The following is a 19,332-nucleotide window of genomic DNA, read 5'->3' on the forward strand; positions in this document are numbered from 1 at the left end:
AGACAGTGGATAACCCAGGCCATCTCCATGTTCTCTGTGGGGCCTGAAGATGAAGAGGTTGGCAGCTCTGCTCTTCAAGGAGACCAGTCCCTGGAGGAGGCCCCCGAATCACAGGAAGGAGAACCCCTCATGAGAAATGATCTGCAGAAGGTCCCCAGCTCAGCCCGACTGAGAAAAAATGCTTCAGCTACATTTTCCCTGCCTAGAATCAAGGAGGAACCTGCCAGCCAGAAGCCAGGTAGTGAGAGCAAGGTGAGTGTCAGCTCTTGGAGCACAGAAAATCTGCCACAAGAAGGGTGTACATGTAAAATTATTTTCACAGTGGGATTCTCCGCTGCCTATCTTTCGTAAGGGCTAGTCGTGGGCCAGTCGGCAAGTGTGAAGTCCCCTGTCTCGCTCCTGTGGCCAGGAGAGCCCGATGATGGTAGCTCAGCCGGGGGTGTCACGGAAGAGCCGTGAGAAAAGAGAACGCAATCACAATCGGTTTGCTGCATCGATTGCCGTTGATGTGCCAGATCAGAATCTGACGTTTAGAGATAGCAGGCTGCCGAGCCTTGGGGGGTCTTCTCTTGGGAATCAGCCCTTTCATAGAGTTTCTTTTCATGGGAATTACTTTGTTCTCCAGGGAAGCTAGTGTTTACATTCAATTACCTGGTTCAAAGGAACTTCTATCTCAGCTGAGTGTGTTTCAGTACCATTTGGCCTGAAACACACGAGGCACCGTTGTTGTTGTTGCTAGCACACAGGAGACGTGTGTGCAACAGCTCGGCGACAGCTCCGCCTGAGCGACAGCTGTCTACACGTCTCTGCCCATCAGGCAGAGACGCGGTGGAAGCTGTCGCCGAAAGTTTCGTCCCCCCGCCGGAAGCTCCCTTCTGCCTGTGGGTAGCTGTCGCTAGTCCGCACATACACACGAAGTACGCGTGGCGGACTAGCGACGGTTGCTGCGACAGCTGTTGCCGGCGATTGGCCAAGTCAATCGCCTGGCGACAGCTCTGAGTAGCGACAGTTCGGGGTGCGCGCCTTATACCACAGCAGGGGCCTATTCAGAACCTACATCCCCCCAGACAGCCTGGCAGCAGCTCAGCATGGTTCCTACTATGGGTAGCACAAAGTGGAAAATATACCCTGCCATTTTTTTGGTAAGATTGTAGCAGAATGCCCCTGACTATCTCTATGGTAACACATTTAGGCACAGTTAAAATTGTGCACGTTTTAAGATATCGTGGGAGTTTGTAGCTCATTCCTAAGCCGAGTTATTAATTTTGGTGCGACCACTTGGGATAGACTCGTGATCTCTGTATGATCCCCCGGATCCACTGTGTATTAATCTGTTATCAGCGCAAATGTGGCATTTATCGTTTTTGAATTACAGCGTTTTATAATGTTAAACCTAAATCTCTCTCCAAGGACTTAAACTGTGATTGGTTTGTCAACCAGAGGGGCAGGCTAAAAACTAGCTTCCATAAAACCAAGCTTCAGGCAGAGAGGAGGAGTCATGCAGGCATGCTGCTGCTCTGAGGATCCAGCAGCGGCCATCTTTGTTTGAACTTTGCTCCAGAAACAAAGAAGCTTCTAGGATTTTCCCAGAAAGGACATATTTTCACATGGCTTTAAGTATCCGTTTATCTCTTCCCTTTTTATTTTTATACTGTGCTACGATTGTCTCTATAATTGTTGTTTTAATGGTTTTCTGTATATATTAATTATTTATATTGCATTTATAATAAAAGACTTCTAAAAGTCATTTATCTTTCGGCTACACCTGCTATTCAGCAACACAGGAAGAATCATAGCGTTCCGAAGAGTCGCTACTACTGTTGATAGCTACATAAAATAGAGTGTGGGGGCGTGTGACAGGGGGTTTTGAGGGGTGAAGGGGTTAGCGGCGGAGGGGCACATCTGGGCCATGCATGCACAGTAATCCCGGACTCCCAAAGTTACCAGGAGTAGGGCTGCTCAAATTTGGAACCGGGAGATACCCGGATAGTTGCTATGTGGATATTTCCCAGTTACCTCCCGAAAGGAGGAAGTGTTTGTAATCACGTGACCGCCGAGGGACGGACCGAAGAAGACGTCATACAGGTAAGACTGACTCCCTCCCCCGCCCACCCCGCACAGGTAACTGGGAGATATCCGGATAGAACTATCCCGATGTCTCCTGGTTCCAGATTTGAGCAGCCCTGACCAGGAGTCCTTATGGTAGATCCAGGAGGTAGAGGACATGCTGAGGGAGCGGTCAGGCGGTTGGACTGACAGATGCCTGCTGTGCATTTCATGGCTCACGACCTCTTCTTCAGAGGCCCAAAATTATCTCGCTGGATAGACAGTGGGCATTCTAGCCAGACATAGAAGTTTTTTGCAGTCAAAATGAATGCAATACTCAGCTCAACAGAGCTTGTTGCCGCGCTCTCCTCCTCAGTCACTAGTACCTGCCCCTGATGTCCAGATAGGAGGACGAAATGCATAGGGTGGAGCAAGCGGTCTGACGCATGACATCATCGCACCACGGAGCCCGGCCGGCATAGTGCGCAGGAATCCAGAAGCCCTAGGCAAAAAATGAGAGAGTGAGACGCAGCATGATACTCGCCGGAGGGGGGCAGAGTGGCAAACATCAATAAAGATATTGAGATACACAAGATACAAGCGCAGGAGTCTGTAAGTGCAATTGGCAGCAGGCTTTGGCTGAATTGTTATGACATAATACGCTATAATGTTCTGTGTTTTATCTTTTACTTTTTGAAAATGAAACTGATCGTTTTTGGAAGTGAGGCCGCTGAGCCATTCTGTTGACAAAGGGCTTGATTCACAAAAGGATCTGCCATGCGCGGCGGTTTGCACGCATAAAGCATTACTCCGCGTGATAAACGCACTTTGCGTGCAATGACGCGCGTGTTTCATGCATGTGATCGTACGCAAACGTTCGTTTATCACGTGGAGTAAACCTTTTTGCGTGCAAACCCCCGCACGCGGCAGATCGTGTGATAACTGCTGTGATAGCAGTTATCACGTTTTCTGTGAATCGAGTTCAAAGTGTGAATACCACCAGTGACTAACGGAGGGCTACATCTGGTGAGCCGCTAGAAGTACTCAGTGTGTTGGGAAGCTAAGTGCACGGAGTGGTCACCTATCCACTGCATGGAGTGTTGCACTGACACCTGGGAGGATTGTTCTTATTGCTGACTGTGATTGATGGAATCGAGACAGTATCACACTAAGGGCTCCATTCACAAAAGCGTGCTAAATTAGTTAGCATGCCCACAGCTTTTACTGATTGCGTGCAAAGTTGAAACGGCGCACTAGGTGCACCTATAACGTCCTGCTGGGTGCGCCCGAATCATCGCACCGTGCGACATTTTGGGCGCACCCAGTGCGACGTTATAGGCGCACCCAGTGCACCGTGTTGCACTAAACTTTGTGCGCGCTAACCTAGCGCTCGAAGCTTAGTGCGAGCTAAAGCCCTTTAGGCGTGCTAAGGGCCTTTTCACAGGCATGCTAACACTTAGCACCCTTGTGTGAATCAGACCTTATGAGAGATTTGTTTACAGGTACTAGTGACTGAGGAGGAGCGCAAGGCAACAAGCTCTGTTGAGGTGAGTATTGTATTTTAATCCATCTGGAATCTTGCTGCAGCGAACCTGACTAATTAGTGAGAGCGGTTATTGATAAATGCGCTGGCGCAGTAATCTGTTTGAACAGTCCAAATGATTGGAATGGTATATTCACCAGCATACATATACAAATTGGCTGGAAACCCCCAAGGGGATGTGTCAAAGCTTGCATCAAATCGATTAATGGCCATCCAATGCAACCTTTACCTGCAGGAGGGAACACTGAGTTTTAACATTGGAGTCAAAACTTTGTTTTACGCACGTTAATGTCCATACATGACCCCACTGTAAAACCCGTGTGTGTTTGATAAGTAGGTTGTGCAGTGTAATTTCCCATTCCTGGGAGGGGAGGTTTAATGAACTCTGGCTGTATTTGTCACTGTCAGCTATGAGTGGATACAGCAATCTACATTCTCATGTGAATGCAGCACGGCCAGGATGTTAACCACTTGAGGACCGTAGGCTTACACCCCCCTAGTGACCAGGCTATTTTTTCATTTCATGCCTCTGCAGCTTTAAGGGCTCGCTGACGGGCCGTACAACTCAGCACACAAGTGATTCCCCCTCTTTTTCTGCCCACCAACAGAGCTTTCTGTTGGTTGACTCTGATTGGTGGTGCAGTGTTTGTTTTTTTTGTTTTTTTATTATCATTTATTTGTTTATTTTATAAATACATTTTACTATTTATTTAAAGGGGTTCTCTGGTATGTTTAAAAAAAGCTAAAACTAACACTTACCTGGGGCTTCTATGGGTCCCCTGCAGCTGTAATCTCCTGCGCCGGACAAATATATGTGTTGACAACCGTTATAGCATGGCGGCCCACCGACCCCGAGTCGGCAAAAAAGAAACTAGCTGGTGGCGGGGGACCAGAGGATCCGGGAGTGACGCTGAGGGGACAGGGCAGCTACAGGGGGCTGGTAGAAGCCCCAGGTAAGTGAAACTCATTTTTTTTTCAATTGGGTTTAGGTTTCCTTTAAAGCATTTGAGGCAGAGAATCAGCAGGACAGCCAGGCAACTAGTATTGTTTAAAAGAAAATAAATATGGCAGCCTCCATATCCCTCTTGCTTCAGTTGTCCTTTAAATCAGAAATGTTATATCTCTACGATCAAGCTGTAAATATTTTTAAGTAATTGTTAATGCATGTGTTTTTACTGTCATTTATTAGCCCTGATGTTGCAAATAAAAAAGCAGCTGCCTTCTGCCTTTTTGTGTAGCTCTTAGTCTGCAGAAAAAGTATATATGAAAAAGTTATCTGTGGTTTATAACTCCTGTAACAGTTTGCATCCCTATAAAGCTGTTACTGCATGAAAAGCTGAAATTCCAGAGCAGTGAGGCAAATTACCGACTTGTGCTGTAATTACCTCAACACATGTCAGTAAATGTCAATTCATAAAGATTAGAGCAGGCGGTAATGGCACGAAGAATGTGTGATGTTAATGGAGACTTCTCCCCCCCAGGCAGCAGAAGCGAGAGCAGAACAAACAAGGCGTCCCCTGAATACCTTAGGCTGTGTGTTTAACCTCTTGGGTTCCTGCTTTTGAGATGTCTATGCGTTGGAAGCGTGGCATATGTAAAGTTTCTTGAAGTTCTTCTAAGCTGTTTCAATTAAATAGATTGATAAGAAAAACGAATGGACTAGATTCAGGGCAAGCAGAGGCAATGTCTGTATAGCAAAACATGCACATCTAAAGGGAAGTTGGGGAAGCCTCTTTTATTGTAACACTGTCTCTGCACGGAGAAATGTAGCAACTCAGGCAGCTTCTCATGTTACGGCCAGCTCAGTTCGGTAAATCCCCGCATTTCTATTGCAACTGTAAAGATTGTTATGAATTAGCACACAAAAGTTTAAAATACCGAATGTGGTATTTTCCCGACAAAGATTTTTTCACAGCACAGCCTGTTATGAATTGACCCCAAAGTGTTTACAGCCGTGTTCCGTTCAGGAACAGTGTATATACGGCGTGACTCATAACACACACACAAAGAAAAGGTTAAATAAAGTTCATCCCATAAACTCACAACAGCAAAGTCCCTAGTATCTGGCACAGGCAGGGATTGCCTTATGCTGGCTTTCCGTTGTTTGAACTGGCATCCCCCCCCCCCCACTGAGGAAGCCGAAAAGGACGCATATATGATCAGGGAGTATTTCCTGCTCTCAAATACCCCCCAAACCCCTAAAACCACAGCCCTTTTATCCCCCTCAGGCATGCTGATTAGTTCAGACTTTTAGTTGCCTGAGTTCCGGATAATGGGGATTTTGCTGTATTAAAAAAAAAAAAAAAAAAAAAAAAAAAAAAAGGAAAGAAAGAAAATAGAGGAGAACACTAGAATTGGACAGTGGATATACTGTATATTCTTGAGAATCACATCAGTCTCATATGCAAGGGAAACCCCCTCCTAAAGGAAATCCCCTGGGTTCAAAAAGCTCAGTGCAGACTTTTGCTGGACTTTAGCATTCAGTGCCTTACAAAACTTTCCACCCCCGTGAACTGCAATCCTCAAGTCTGACCACAGATTCTCGATTGGATTGGTGTTTGGACTTTGACTAGGACATTCCATCACATTAAAATGCTTCCCCTTAAATGGAACCAGAGACAAACGATCTCTGAAAAATGAAAATGTTATACATACCTGGGGCTTCCTACAGTCCCATAAGCCTGGATCGCTCCCGCGAGCCGCCATCCTCCGCTGCCTCTATCGCCGGTACCGGGTCCCGTCACTTCCGCCAGACGCGACCAGTTGTACACATGCGCAGGGGCTCCCTCCAGCAGTTGTACGCCTGCGCAGTATGGAGGGAGCGCACTGTGCTTGCGTCGACTGGCTCGACTGGCCGAAAAGATGGGACCCGGTACCGGCGATAGAGGCAGCGGAGGACGGCAGCGTGGGAGTGATCCAGGCTTATGGAGCTGGAGGAAGCCCCAGGTATGTATAAAACTGGTAAGTAGTTAGTCTCTGGGTCTCTTTAAAGGACTTACGAGGCCAGACAGGCAAAAATAGATCAGTACCTGTCAGCTTTTTTATCCCATAGAGGACGCCATCCTCGTCCTCCGTTTTGCGCCCTCCCTCTCGCACTCGTGTCCATGCATACTGCGCAGCTGCGGCTCAGCTCGGCGGCCATCTTACGAGGGGAGTGATAAGACGACCCGTACGGTAGGCTGTTAATCTTACAGACAAAGAGGTAATCTTACCTCTCTTGAAGAATTTGGACCAGTTTATTGAAAAAAGGTCTTTTATTAGAGCACATAAAATTGCCGACACGTTTCGCGTGTTCTTGCCTGCTTCCTCAGATCAGTGAAAAAACAGGTGCCTTATCTGCTATGGCTGCATAGCAAGCGAGGAGCTCATGCTTTTATTAAGTGTATTGTCACCAGATACTGACCACTGTCCCAAGTTGTGATGTGACAGTGTGGTAAAATAAGGTGACATTCGTGTGTTTAAATTTACAGTATTGTGGTTTTTTTTGTGCAATCAGAGGTCATCTGTAAATAGCCGTATAAAATCTCTGTGTCTTTCAGAAGCAGTCCCGGTTCTCGGAGTGCTGGAAGAGTCCGTGGTGCAGATATGGGACTGCAGCCTCACTGTTCATTGCATGTGTTTGTATCCTAGTTCTCAGTGCCCATGTGCAGAGGCAGCAAGGTGAGACATTCCTCATGAGAGCTCTCTCTTTTGCGAGTACAGCACAGACATGTTGGTGGTAACCCCTCTCTTCCTTCTTCTTAGGTATCTGTTTTTTTATTTATGTATATTTTTCACGTTGGGGTCACTTTAACCACTTCAGCCTTTAGTGTTTTTTCACCTTATGCATCTGAGCAATTTTCACCTCCCATTCATTTGCCAATAACTAGGGATGGGACGACGAATTCGGCGAATCCACGAATCCCTCGAATATTGGGAAATATTAGAGATTCGTGAATTCAAATCCCGACTCCATTTTCCACTTTACGAATCCGCCGAATCCTGACGCTGCATTGCCGCCACTCGCACTCGTCCTCCTCCGACCCCCCCGCGCCTCCTCCGCCCGCCCGCATACTTTGTATCAACTCACCTATCCAAAGCGGAGCGCAGAGCGGCAGACCTCTCGCTGACTTCCTGGTTCCCTCTAGTGACGGCTTTTACAATGACGTCATCAGTAAAAGCCGGTCCGGCCACTAGAGGGAACAGGGAAGTAACGAAGAGGTCTGCCGCTCTGCGCTCCACGGGACAGGTGAGTAGATACTTATGCAGGAGTGAGCGGAGGAGGCACGGGGGACGGAGGAGGCCGTGGGGGTGAGCGGAGGAGGCACGGGGGACGGAGGAGGCCGTTGGGGGTGAGCGGAGGAGGCACGGGGGGGGGGGGGGGGCCTAGCTACCTACCTACCTACCTACCTACCAAGCTACCTACCTAGCTACAGGACACTATACCTACCTACCGGCCACTATACTTACCTACCTACAGGCCACTATACCTACCTACCTACCTACAGGCCACTATACCTACCTACCTACAGGCCCCTATACCTACCTAAAGGCCCCCTATACGGGTCTATATGAAAGGGGTGCCGGTAAAAAAGGGTGCCTGGTGGAGCCCATATATACCAACTTCGGCTACAAAAAAGGCGCCTGATGTAGCCCATATAAACTTTGGCTACAAAAAAGGCGCCTGGTGTAGCCCATATAAAAACTTCGGCTACAAAAAAACTCCGGGATGTGTTAATTACTATTCCCCCTCCAGGCCGCCATGGATAGTGGGGGAATGAAATAATTTGGCTTACAGTGCTTGTAGCCCATATAAAAACTTCGGCTAAAAAAAAAAAATGCAATAATATGGGCTACAAAGGGGCGCCCTACTGTAGCCGAAAACCTTGCAGCCGAAAAAATATGGGCTACAAAGGGGCGCCCTACTGTAGCCGAAAACCTTGTAGCCGAAAAAATATGGGCTACAAAGGGGCGCCCTACTGTAGCCGAAAAACTTGTAGCCGAAAAAATATGGGCTACAAAGGGGAGCCCGCTTGTAGCCTATATCAAAATTCGGGCCCCCTTTTCTACACCTTGTAGCCCATATTTCCAGAAATAACATTGTCTATGGCGGCGCCCTTTTCATACAGGCAGCTCAGGCGCCCTTTCCAATACTCCCTATACGTACCTACCTACCTACCTAAAGGCCCCTATACATACCTACCTACCTACCTAAATGCCCTATACCTACCTACCTAAAGGCCCTATACCTACCTACCTAAAGGCCACTATACCTACTTAACCACATACCTACCTACCTAAAGGCCCCCTATACGTGCCTACCTACCTAAAGGCCCCTATACCTACCTACCTATACTTAAGGCCCTATACCCTGCTACCTATACTGAAGGTCCCTTTAACTACCTACCTACAGGACACTATACCTACCTACAGGCCCCTATACCTACCTACCTAAAGGCCACTATACCTACTTACCCACCTACCTACCTAAAGGCCCCCTATACGTGCCTACCTACCTAAAGGCCCCTATACCTACCTACCTATACTTAAGGCCCTATACCCTGCTACCTATACTGAAGGTCCCTTTAACTACCTACCTACCTACAGGACACTATACCTACCTACTGGCCACTATACCTACCTACCTACCTACAGGCCACTATACCTACCTACCTACAGGCCCCTATACCTACCTAAAGGCCCCCTATACGTACCTACCTACCTAAAGGCCCCTATACCTACCTACCTACCTAAAGGCCACTATACCTACCTACAGGCCTCTATACCTACCTACCTACCCACCTACCTACCTAAAGGCCCCCTATACGTGCCTACCTACCTAAAGCCCCCTATACCTACCTACCTAAAGGCCCCTATACCTACCAACCTACATATACTTAAGGCCCTATACCCTGCTACCTATACTGAAGGTCCCTTTACCTACCTACCTACAGGACACTATACCTACCTACTGGCCACTATACCTACCTACCTACCTACAGGCCACTATACCTACCTACCTAAAGTCCCCTAAAACTACCTACCTACCTAAAGGTCCCTATACCTACCTACATACCTACCTATACTTAAGGCCTCTATACCCTGTTACCTATACTGAAGGCCCATATACCCTGCTACCTATACTGAAGGCCCATATGCCCTGCTACCTATACTGAAGGCCCATATGCCCTGCTACCTATACTGAAGGCCCATATGCCCTGCTACCTATACTGAAGGCCCATATACCCTGCTACCTATACTGAAGGCCCATATACCCTGCTACCTATACTGAAGGCCCATATACCCTGCTACCTATACTGAAGGCCCATATACCCTGCTACCTATACTGAAGGCCCATATACCCTGCTACCTATACTGAAGGCCCATATACCTTTCTACCTATACTGAAAGCTACCAATTTTGAAGGCACCCATACCTAGCTAGCTATACTGAAGGCACCTTTACCTCGCTACCTATGCCTGGGTACCTATACTGCGGGCAACTATACCACGGATCGCACAATTCGTATGTGCAGGATTCGTTAGATTCGGGATTCGAAAGGTTCGAGATATTCGAGAACCTTTTTAGATTCGGATCCGGATTTGGATTCGAAGAAATTGTGGATTCGTCCCATCCCTACCAATAACTTTATCACTAATTATCACAATGAAATAATCTATATCTTGTTTTATCCGCCACCATCAGGCTTTCTTTAGGTGGTACATTTTGCTAAGAAATATTTTATTCTAAATGCATTTTAACGTGAATATTAAGAGAAAAATTAAAAAAAAATCATGATTTGTCAGTTTCTGGCCGTTATAGCTTTAAAGGGAACCAGAGATGAACGATTCACACAAAATAAACATATCAGTTGATAGCTTGTAAAGAATAAATGCTCTACCTGATAATTTCGCCACTCTGGTGTGCCTTTTTGAGTGTTTTTTATCCATTATTGCTCCAGGAAATATCCAATATGGCCGCCGGCTCATATCTCTTCTGCTTCCAGGTTATAAACTCTTCTGGATGTGCTGTCTAGCCTCTATGAGACTATAGACAAGCAGGGCTGCTGCTGCCTTTCATCTGTCTGCTTTCAACTTTATTATTCTGGCATGCTGTGTTGCTGCCTGTAGGAAGTGTCTCATAGAAATGAAACTGCATACAGTAGATAATGACTGGCTGCATACTGCACACAGATACACTTGTCTGTTTCAGAGCTTCTTTCTCGGCAGCAGCAGCCCCTCCCATGTCAACAACTCTGAGTAGGGGGCCAGGAGGGGGCAGGCTTGGGCTTGAAAAGACTCCACAGAAGAGTGACTCAGCTATAATGATTTCAGGTCAAACCTAGACTGAGCCAGTCGGTGGATTCTTATCACAGTTGATAACAGATAGATTAGACTGAGAAGAATGAAACTAAAAGCAGGGTAGGTGTTTACTGTCATGTTCCCACTGATAAATGTAATAAAATACATGAGGGTGCTTCGTCTCTGGTTCTCTCTAAAAATAATACATGCTACCATAATTAAAACCTATGTATTTTATTTGCCCATTTGTCCCGCTTATTACACCATTTCAATTATGTCCCTATCACATGTATGGCGCCAATATTTTACTTGGAAATAAAGGTGCATTTTTTCAGTTTTGCGTCCATCACTATTTACAAGCTTATAATTTAAAAGCAGCAAGAGAGTTCATAACGCTCTACCCCCAGACATCATACCAGTCGGTGCAGGATCAGGCAAGCCAGGCCCCAGCAAGACAAATGTAGAAGAAAGGATCCGCAAACCAAGACAGTTTGAAGTGAAAAAGGCTTGAAAAATTTATTTGAAAAAATCCACAAGATATGCAATAAAAACAGGATCAACTGACGCGTATCGGGCCTACCATCTGCCCTTAGTCATAGTTATGACTAAGGGCAGATGGTTATGACTAAGGGCAGATGGTAGGCCCGATACGCGTCAGTTGATCCTGTTCTTATTGCATATCTTGTGGATTTTTTCAAATAAATTTTTCAAGCCTTTTTCACTTCAACCTGTCTTGGTTTGCGGATCCTTTCTTCTACACTTATAATTTAAAACATATTAGTAATATACTCTCTTGACATGCATATTATAAAAGTTCAGACCCTTAGGTAACTATTTATGTTTTGTTTTTTTAATTGTAATTTTTTTCTAATTAAACATTTTATTTAAATATTTTTGGGTGTGTGGGAGGTAAACAGTTAATTTTAAATGTAAAAATGTCTATTAATTTTAATAAAATGTATGTAGATGTAGTTTTACTATTTGGCCACAAGATGGCCACAGTCAAAAAAAATTTTTTTTTTTGGGGGGGGGGGGGGCTTTCTGTAAGCATACTTACAGGAAGTGAAGAGGGGATGTGTAATAGAACAATTGCAGCTAACAGGCGGCCTGCGCATCCCGGCGGTGCCGGCCCTGCGGTCCCCGGCAGCTCTGTTTTTTCATGGGCGTAGCTCCTACGTCCAGCATGCATATTTGGACATAGATGCTACGTCATGGAGGCTAAAGTGGTTAAAGGGCACCCGAGCTGAAAATAAACAAATGAAATAAACAATTGTATCTTTCTTCTCCTAAAAATGACTTTTTAAGATATTCCACTGTTTTATTTTATATTTAAATCTAAAGTCTTTACTGTTTTATTGTTTTTGCTCAATTACACATTCATTAAAGTATGCCAGAGCTAAAATCTATGAACTGTTGACCCTTTTTATCTCTTTCCTGCTCTCAGAACCCATTTTCTGCTAGGAAAGTGCTTTATAGTTGGAATTTCTTATCAGTGAGGGTCACACTGTAGTCTGACTCAGTCCTGACTCAGGCCTGGAACCCACTACAAAGCGCTATCGCTAATCGCAATCGCTAGCGTTTTTAATAAGCTTTTTGTAAGCGATTTCTTGAGCGTTTACTGTCAATTTTGGTAGCAATTTTAAAAAGTGTAAGCGTTTTGCCAGTGATCGTGTAGCGATTTGTGACTAGCGTTTTTAATTCTGATTGGTCCTTTCAATTAATTTTAATTTTTTTTACAGTGTGCAGTCATTTAAAAACGCTAGCAAAATCGCTCAGTGAAGGTTTGACAAGCGATTACGCCAGCGTTTGTATACTTTACATTGCAGAAACGCTAACCGCTAACGCTAAAAATGCTGCATGTCCTGCATTTGCGATTCTGGTAATCGCAATCGCTCCAGTGGAATTTGGCCCATCCATTAACATTAACTGAGCGTTTAGGGAAATCGCTAGCGTTTTGAAAACCTCCCTAAACACTCCAATAATCACTCTAGTGGGTTCCGGCCCTCAAACAGGAAATGACACTTACATACCTGATATTTAACTCTTTCAGGTAGAGAAAAAAAAAGGAACACATCATAGTTATTTGTGTGCTAGGCAATGTACATACACATGTCTGTCTCATGTCACATGTCACCTTGGGTATCTTTTAAGGTGTCTTTTATTGCCGAATTTTGTATTTTAGAATGTGAATGCTTGTCATGCCCCAATAAGTGGACAAGATACAACCAAACCTGCTACTTTGTGTCTAAGAGAGCGGGAGTGTGGAAAGAGGGACAGCAGCTATGCAGTGCAGACGGGGGGTCGCTGCTCATCCTGGATGATGCTGTGCAGGTAGCTCCTTCTATGATATGTGTTATACTGCAAGTGAGCACATGGTTTGTTATAGATAAATTAACAAAGATTTAACCTGAACCTGAGGTGAACCTAAGAACAGAAATCAGATACTTGCCTAATAAGAGGGAAGCCTATGAATCCTGTAGAGGAATCCCACATCCTCCTGGCCCCTTTACTGTTGCTTCTCGCGGACGCCCAGAGCATTTCTGACAACAGCTTGTCAGACATGTTTCACGGCCATAAAAAAAAAAAAAAAAAAGCTATGTAACTGAAAATAAAAATATGAGAGACTTTTCTTTGCTTCTAATGTTCTATGAATGATCCATACTACACATACAGTTCATTATATCATAAGTTGTTTTTTTTCACTTCAGTGTCTCTTTAACTACTTTTTTCGCCTCCTGGACAGACTAGCTACGTCCAGGAGGCCATGTGCGCTCCTACGGCCAATCGCGCGCGTGCACGCATGCTCCCGGCCGCGGATCGTTAGCCCAGGAATCAATGAATCGGGCTACGGTGCCCGATCACTGATTCCTCTCCCCCGCAGAAAAGGCAACAGCTTCTCTCGGAAGTTTCGCTTTTTCTGCCTCCTACGTCCCTCTAAGCGCACATACGTGTTGCGCTTAGAGTGACGTCATGTAAATAAACCTAAGGTTGCCATCTTGTGGCCAAAAAGTAAAACTACATCTACATAAAAAAATAAAATAAATATATATTTACAGTAAAAAAATTAATTTTTACATCCCACCTTCCCAAAAATACCTAAATAAAATTATGTTTAATAATAAAAAAAAAAATTACAATAAAAAAAACACATAAATATTTACCTAAGGGTCTAAACTTTTTAAATATCTATGTAAAGATGAAATATTTCTATTTTTTTTTATTATAAGCTTGTAAATAGTGGTGGATGAAAACGGAAAAAATGCACTTATATTTCCAAATAAAATATTGGTGCCATACATTGTGATAGGGACATAATTTAAACCGTGTAATAACCGGGACAAATGGGCAAATACAATATGTCGGTTTTAATTATGGAGGCATGTATTATTTTAAAACTAAAATGGCCGAAAAACTGAGAAATAATGAATTTTTTTCAGTTTTTTCTTATTATTACAGTTAAAATGCATTTACAGTAAGGTAGCTCTTAGCAAAATGTACCACCCAAAGAAAGCCAAATTGGTGGCGGAAAAAACAAGATATAGTTATAGATATCAGTTCATTGTGATAAGTAGTGATAACGTTATAGGCTAATGAATGGGAGGTGAACATTGCTCGGATGCATAAAGTGAAAACGACTGAGGGCTGAAGTGGTTAATCAAAGTAAAGTGCGTAGAAGACATAACTTTTATATAGGGGCTCTGTGAGATCCAAAAAATGTTATAGAATGCATTGACCATAAAATGACTAGAAAACATGATAATTTGGTAGTGGGAGGCCGTGTTCATATTGCGTTCGGCCGCGGTGGGCTTTTTTTTTTCTGCATTCTTTAAAGCGTTTTCCGGCGATTTTCTGCGCGTTTGCTGGTTTTTGTGGGCGTTTTTGGAACCGCTTTTGCAGAGCGCTTCCGTCTTTTGATCCGGAAAAACATCCGGAAACAATAAATACAATGTATTTTTTTTTTTTTAAACGCTGACACGACCGATAGTGATTTTGTGAGCATTTTGTGTTTTTCCTATACCTTCCATTGAAGCAAATTGCCTCAAAAATGGCTCAATCACTGCTTAGAAAAGGGGATCGCAAATAAGCCACTCAGATATGAACTCTCTCATAGAGAATCATTGCACAAGCGCTTCCAGGGCGGTTTTGAAAATCGCCCACGCCGCGCTTACATTTTTACAAAAACGCCCATAATGTGAACAAGGCCTGAATGAGCTTTTATGTTCAGGGGTGATCACATGGCTACAATAGATTTTGCAATTCTCTGGTAACTGTTCATCCAGATCCAGCAGTCCTCCAGATTTCGCTCTTCTCGTTCCTCTCGGATGACCTGGGACTCATTTTTCCCTGTGTGTGTTTCAGCAACAGATTGATGAGCTCTTTGCCTTGAATGAGGACCACTGGATTGGTCTGAAGAAGGATCCCGATTCCACAGACTGGAGGTGGCTGGACGGATCTGTTTTCCATGGTTCTGTGAAGTGAGTCTTCCGAGCTGTACTAGATGGAGGGACAAGAAAGGTGTTATCTTCCTGTAGTTGTTATTGTTCTTACACTAACACACAAAATGAGCCAAATTTTTATCTGTATATACACACACACACCATCAAGGCCACCCATTTCGGAAAAATGCGGTGACGTCAAAGAACGGTTATTGAATACCACTATGATAAAACAACAAAAAAAAACCAAAAAGCCATGGAGTTACGCCCCTGCTCCAAATCTTCTCTATTAGTGAGAAAGTCATTAGAGGCAGAGAGAGGGCACTTGGGGGGGGGGGGGGGGGGGGGGGGGTTAATTGTGCATAAGGTTAGACTTATAAGTGGGCAGGGGAGGGGGAGTAAGAGCCTGTTTCCAATGCATTGCACCGCGGCCAAACTGAAACCAAAGCATTAAATTATTATTCATATATTAGCACTCACAAATCATTAACGGTAACACAATTCATGAAATTAAGAAATAGCAAATAGTAAAAGAAAAACGAAGAGCTGAGCAAACACCAGTTCATAAGGTGGAGCGCTTCCTGTGAAAAGCTAAAACATACAGTATAGCCATATGGGTAAAGCGCTCAAAAAGTTCAGTCTCTCCTATTGTCAATGTGTCAGCTTACACTTTAATCCCAGGAGGGAGTGTTTGCCACACAAGACTCCCCCCAATATGAAAGGACTCACCGGGTCTGCTGGCTAGAACGGGCCCGTCAGCGCGATAGTGGTATAGGCCACCCCTCAGCCACCACGGCAACCTCTGCTGGGCACTTGTAATCCAATTGGAATCACCTTCAAAGAAAACGCTTTACATAGCGTAAGTGTGCAAGGGATACTTCCACGTTTATTTAAAAAGTTCCTATAAAAAATTCATAAAAGACAGATAGTCCACTTCAAGTGACCACATGCGGGTATTCTAGTTTCGGGGGGCGCGCATCTCTGAAAGTAGCGTGTCAGCCTAAAAAAGTAGCCGCCCTTGCGGCTAGGGGTGCCTATACCCCTATCGCGCTGACGGGCCCGTTCTGGCCAGCAGATCCGGTGAGTCCTTTCATATTGGGGGGAGTCTTGTGTGGCACACACTCAGGGCCAGGCCGAGGCAGAGGCTGGAGAGGCTCCAGCCTCAGGGCGTAGTGTAAGGGGGGCGCACAATTCATTTAGTTGTCATTCCCAATTGTGTTTGAAGCAGAAAGAAATAGGAAAAGGGGATACATGGCAGTGACTGCAAGCCAGATAACTAGAGATTAAAGGGACTCCGAGCAGTGCAGAAACTATGGAAAGATGCATATCATTTTAAAGCTCTCTTTCTCCTCTTTCCAATGATATATGAACCGCTGCCCTACACCTTTTAGTTTTCGCTATTTTCGCGATTGAAATTGCCGCGGCCGCAATTTCAATCGCGAAAATAGAGAAAACTAAAAGGCGTAGGGCAACGATTTAGGTGTCGCCAGAAAGAGGAGAAAGAGAGCTTTAAAATGATATCCATCTTTCCATAGTTACATTGTATTACACAGGACGACACTTTCCCCAGTGTCAGCAGCTCCATTCAGCAGAATGTGTAATACAAGTAACTATGGAAAGATGGATATCATTTTAAAGCTCTCTTTCTCCTCTTTCTGGCGACACCTAAATCGTTGCCCTACGCCTTTTAGTTTTCTCTATTTTCGCGATTGAAATCGCAGCCGCTGCAATTTCAATCGCGAAAATAGCGAAAACTAAAAGGCATAGGGCGGCGGTTTATATATCATTGGAAAGAGGAGAAAGAGAGATTTAAAATGATATGCATCTTTCCATAGTTTCTGTACTGCTCGGAGTCCCTTTAAGGTATTAGGGAGGTTGGGGGCCCTGGGGCGCCTCTTAGTCTAATAGCAATCAGTGTGTGACAGCTGGGGTGGGAGGGATGGAGGGGCGCACTTTGGTGTCTCAGCCTTGGGTGCTGAAGGACCTTGTCCCAACACACTCCCTCCTGTGATTAAAGTGTAAGCTGATACATTGACAATAGGAGAGACTGAACTTTTTGAGCGCTTTACCCATATGTCTATGATATGAAACCAAAGCATGTCAATAGAACAGTTTACATTGTGGGCTGGTTATCCAGAGCGGTGCAGAGCGATCAGAGAATCTGCAGCAATTTTAACGTCCTTGCCCTGGGTGCAATTTAGCCTAGAAACTGCCCTAAACCCCCCGAAACTGAAGTTGTTGCATTCTAAAAGCACTCATTCTTTAGTGTAAATGAAAAATTTAAAAATTATTAGTTTAGACACTGTATTTTCTGATTTCAGAATCTGTTTTTAGTCCCCTGGCCCCCCTGCAAGAATTTGAGCGGCCCCCCCACCCCCACCCTGGGGCCAGCTCATGGCCGTTTTGGGGGGGGGGGGCAGGAGGGGTCGCAGCATGAGGGGAGAGCTTTGCACATCAGTGGGGACAGTTCCCCCCCCTCCCTCACCTCGGGCTCTCCCCTCTGCGCTCCCCTCCTGCATCTATCTAAGTGGCAGCGGCGGCAGCAGCAGCTATAATTACCTCCATTCACCACCGGAGGTCTCCTATCTGCAAGGGCTTCACATTACTTCCTGTTTCAACAGGAAGTAATGTGAAGCCCTTGCAGATCAAACAGGAAGTAATGTGAAGCCCTTGCAGATCGGCAACCTCCGTGGTGAATGGAGGTAATCATAGCTGCTGCCTTCACCGCTGCTGACACTTAAATGTATGCAGGATGGGAGCACAGAGGGGAGAGTTCGAGGTGAGGGAGGGGGGGGGACTGTCCCCACTGATGTGCAAAGCTCTCCCCACATGCTGCGACCCGACCTGCCCCCCCAAAACGGCCATGAGCTTCCCCTATTGTTACGCCAGTGCATACAGATGGAAGTCGGAAGTCCCCTACGGTGTACTCGCTTCCTGTTAAGAAAGTGAAGTCTTGGAATCCCACTTCCTGTGAACTCTAAGGGCCCTTTTAGATTTAATCAGTTGCTCTCAGTTAAAACGGATAGAAAACTGATTTTCAAAGTAATGCCCATGTTTTTCTAAGGCACCTTTCACACTTAACGCATTTTAACTGAAATCTTTGTCACAATGCACTGCTATGTAAAAAACGCGTACCAACGCGTACTAATGCACACCAACTGATTAAGTGTAAAAGGGGCCTAAAGTGTACAGTAAGCTGAGCCAGCATAATGACTGACACAAGCTCCGCCCATAAAGCAGAGCCACTTTATGAGCTGGTTGATGTTGATGTCGGCAATAGATTTGTGTTCCTCCATATACCCAGCAGAAACATGCGCTCTTGTGTCATTTAGGTACGGTACGGATCCAAGGATGAGCTGCGCGTACATTAACAAGGACATTGGAGCGCTGGACTGCTCTTCGAGAAGACTCTGGATCTGTATGAAGCAGCTCTGATAGGACAGATATACGATTGCTGAATATTCCTAAGACCTTCTCCAAGCCTGATGTTCCCAGCTGTATGCCGTTTACCTTATATGGTGCTCTACTGTTGGCATGTCCAGGGTGCATGACTTTACATTTAACAACATTAAATTCCATCTGACACATGCCTGCCCTTATGGCCATGCTGTTGAGATCCTGTTGTAATACGTCACCAACCATCCATCTTAGTGTTCATAATTCTGCATGATTTTTACATCATCTGTAAAGATGGTGACATTACTCTGTATTCCATCCACTAGGTCATTAATAGATACAAAGGATTGGACCTAGTACTCACCCTTGCGGAACCGCTGTGCCAACACTTTCCCATTTTGAATATAATCTGTTTACTGTTTGTCTTCTGTGCCTTAACCAGTTCTCTATCCATGTATCCATATCTTCCCCTAGTCTCTGTATCCTCAGCTAAAATACAATGAAGAGCTTTGTTAACCTCCTTGCCGGTCTAATTACCTCTGGCAAGGAGGCAGCGCAGCACTTTTTTTTTAATTTTTATTTTTTTTAAATCATGTAGCGAGCCCAGGGCTCATGGACGTCGGGACGTCAC

General features: G+C 45.0%; 1 protein-coding gene across 1 annotated transcript; it reads left to right on the plus strand.

The window, feature by feature from the left end:
• The first annotated feature begins 6 nt into the window (after positions 1 to 6).
• LOC137543925 (natural killer cells antigen CD94-like) lies at positions 7 to 18,935 on the plus strand. The gene is made up of 5 exons (XM_068264994.1): positions 7 to 252; positions 7,129 to 7,249; positions 13,052 to 13,200; positions 15,229 to 15,344; positions 18,638 to 18,935. The coding sequence occupies exons 1-5, from the start codon at positions 28 to 30 to the stop codon at positions 18,738 to 18,740; spliced, it is 714 nt and encodes a 237-aa protein (XP_068121095.1). The 5' UTR covers positions 7 to 27; the 3' UTR covers positions 18,741 to 18,935.
• The last annotated feature ends 397 nt before the right edge of the window (positions 18,936 to 19,332 follow it).

Source organism: Hyperolius riggenbachi, unplaced genomic scaffold (genome assembly GCF_040937935.1).
Source record: "Hyperolius riggenbachi isolate aHypRig1 unplaced genomic scaffold, aHypRig1.pri scaffold_484, whole genome shotgun sequence".
Classification (NCBI taxonomy): domain Eukaryota; kingdom Metazoa; phylum Chordata; class Amphibia; order Anura; family Hyperoliidae; genus Hyperolius; species Hyperolius riggenbachi.

Bases quoted from the DNA above. Each gene is read 5' to 3' on its own strand.
- LOC137543925 (XM_068264994.1), top strand. From the start codon at position 28: ATGTTCTCTGTGGGGCCTGAAGATGAAGAGGTTGGCAGCTCTGCTCTT. The intron at 7,250-13,051 runs GTGAGACATTCC...TTTGTATTTTAG, and splicing joins CCATGTGCAGAGGCAGCAAG to AATGTGAATGCTTGTCATGC. The intron at 15,345-18,637 runs GTGAGTCTTCCG...TGTGTCATTTAG, and splicing joins GTTTTCCATGGTTCTGTGAA to GTACGGTACGGATCCAAGGA.